Below are 2500 nucleotides of genomic sequence, written 5' to 3'. Positions count from 1 at the left end.
TTTCCTGGAAATCGATCATTCACATAAAAAAAAAAAAAAATTATTTTCATTCATTCATGAATTATCCAGAATTTTTTTTTTTTTGTGCGGTGACAATACAAAGATGAGGAAAAAACAAAGAAAAAAGAAAAGCGGAAAAGGTGTGTAAAAAAAAAGTTTTTTTGTTTTGTTTTGTTGGCATTTAAATGGCGGGAAAAAAGCCAATTTTTATTTCTTATGATTTAATGCCAACATTAAAAAAAAAATTTTTTTTTTTTTTTTGGGGTCTAAAAATAAGAAAATTAAACTAATCGGGGAGAGAAGGGGGGAATTTTTATTTATTTTTTTTTTTTTACGTCGTGTTTTTTTATTTTAAAACAAAAAATTAAAATTATCCCCAAGTGAAGGTTTTTCACCTTTTTTAAAAAGGTCAAGGGTCGGAAAATTTTACGCGTTTATCATCGCATTAAACAAAAAAAATTCCTAAACATTTCCCTACCCTTCTTCCCCTCTTCCCACCGTGGTTGTTTTAATAATTATGTTTAATTAAAATTTTTTTTTTTTTATTAAGATCAACTACGAATTTTTTTACGCCGCCATCTTGTTTTTTTTTTTTATCGAACGTTAAACGAATGTGTGGAAAATCGTGATCGCGATAAAAATTCGTTGAAACGAAAATAAAAAAAAAATTTTTTTACCGATTCATTTACTTCATCAATGTTCGTTCTCAAACGGATCTTGAATGAAAATAACCGGAAGTTACGGTTAAATAAAGGAAACGAATCGGCCGTTTACGCCACGTTTCCGAAACCCTTCCGATATTTTATTTTATACTCGGATAATTTTTTTTTTTTTTCCTTTTAATTTAAGTTAATTTTTTACCTTTTTTTTAAAAGGGAGAGGAAGGGAGACGAGGGAGAGGGGAAGGGGGGAAAGAGGAAGGAGCACAATAATTCCGGTACGAGTTAATTATTACCTACCCGTTCATTTCCTTTTAATTTATTCTTTTTGGTTTTTTTTTTTTTTTTGTTTTTTTTTCCTCCCTATTAATTTTCATTTTTTCTTTTTCCTTTACCCCTTTACGCGACCCCCTTCCGGCTCCCACACGGGCTCATCATTTTTTTTTTTTTTTTTCGAAAACCGAACGAAGGGGAGATGGAAAAACGAGAGTGGGGATCACAAAGGGATAAGTGACCTAGCGCTCTTTTGAGGTATTGGGGGGGTGAACCGATCCTTTTTGTGGGGGTGAGTTTGGGAAAATTCAGAGCTGTGACGTGAAAGAAAGACGAATGAACGATCAACGGGATTTGGGACCCCAGATATTTCTCTCTCTTTATAGTACAGGCAAAAACGTTGGCGGCAGCTCGGGATTTTCCTCGAAGGGTAAAAAAGGGAAGTACCGGGATCTTTCTCAGGTGGAATTCGCGAATGTGGACCTGATGGTTCCGGTTTAAGAGAGGGTTAAGCCTGAAATGTAGACTAAAACTCCCACGAACGCTCCTCCTTCCGGGAAAGAGGTGGAACACGCCCAGGAGTTTTAGTTGGGTAGTGGCTTCGGCCGAGTCCCACACTCTCCCTGCTACCAGGTGGGGAGCTTAGTGCGAAATGCTGCATTCCCCTGGGATAACAAAAAAAGTAAAGAGGGAGGGGCAAACGGGAAAAATTTTTTAGTTAAAAATCTTCAACTAATAAGTTTCAAATTGTTCGTTTTTTTTCTCAATAAAAATTGATTTAAGGAGGAAAATAACGTTCGGATGCGTTTTAAATTTAACTTATTAAATAAATATTTGTAATTTTTTTTTCCCACGCTTTACTAATTTCTAATTATCGGGGGGGGGGGGCGGGAAAAGGAGGAAAAAAAGAATGAAAAAGAATTTATAATTTTATTTTTTTGTCGTAAAATTTTTTTTTTGTTTAAATCGTGGAATTAAAAATTATAAACATGATTAAATTAAATTAATGAAGCTTAAAAGCTTTGTTTGTAAAAAAAAAAAAAAAATTTCCCGGGTATTAATTTTTTTTTTTTTTTTTTTTTTTTTTTTTACGCATTTTCACTCGAAATTGATTAATTGGATGAAAATTTTTATTCGTCGCCTTTTCTCCCCCCCAGCCCCCACTTCCCTTTTTAAAGTTTTTATTAATTATTTGAAGTAGCGGTGATGGGGGTGGTGGTGGTGGCGATGGCGGTGTCATTAGTGTCGTAGAGTACGAACGTTCATCTTGTTTTTATTTTTTGCTTTCATCGATCATTTTGTTGTTTTTTTTTAGTCTTTCTTATCCTCTCGCTTCTCACGTTGGCTCCCCTTTTATCCCCCAATTAAAAAAGAAAAAGGTTAAAGTTCAAACGTTTTTAAAAAAAAATTTTTTTTTTTTAACCCGAAAAATTTAACGGAAAAAAAAGAAATTTTTTTTTCTTTTTTTTTTTTTAACCATATCGATAAAAGTTTCCAGAAAAAAAAAACGTGGAAGGAGCGAAAGAAAAAAAAAATTCTAAAAAATTTTTTTTCTCTCTCTACGTTTT

The 2500-nt window shown here is 33.0% G+C and overlaps 1 protein-coding gene across 1 annotated transcript in view; it reads left to right on the top strand.

The window, feature by feature from the left end:
* Phum_PHUM474450 (Frequenin-1, putative) overlaps positions 1 to 2500 on the top strand; it is a gene marked incomplete at both ends in the record, with an annotated part of 11352 nt that overhangs the window by 828 nt on the left and 8024 nt on the right. The window contains 3 exons of the mRNA XM_002430305.1: positions 551 to 582; positions 2131 to 2184; positions 2248 to 2325. Coding sequence (XP_002430350.1) covers positions 551 to 582; positions 2131 to 2184; positions 2248 to 2325 — 164 coding nt within the window. The remainder of the gene's footprint in view (positions 1 to 550; positions 583 to 2130; positions 2185 to 2247; positions 2326 to 2500) is intronic.

The sequence above is a fragment of the Pediculus humanus genome, genomic scaffold (assembly GCF_000006295.1).
Source record: "Pediculus humanus corporis 1103172108253 genomic scaffold, whole genome shotgun sequence".
In the NCBI taxonomy this organism is placed as follows: Eukaryota; Metazoa; Arthropoda; class Insecta; order Psocodea; family Pediculidae; genus Pediculus; species Pediculus humanus.
This window is presented reverse-complemented; position numbering and strand designations above follow the sequence as displayed.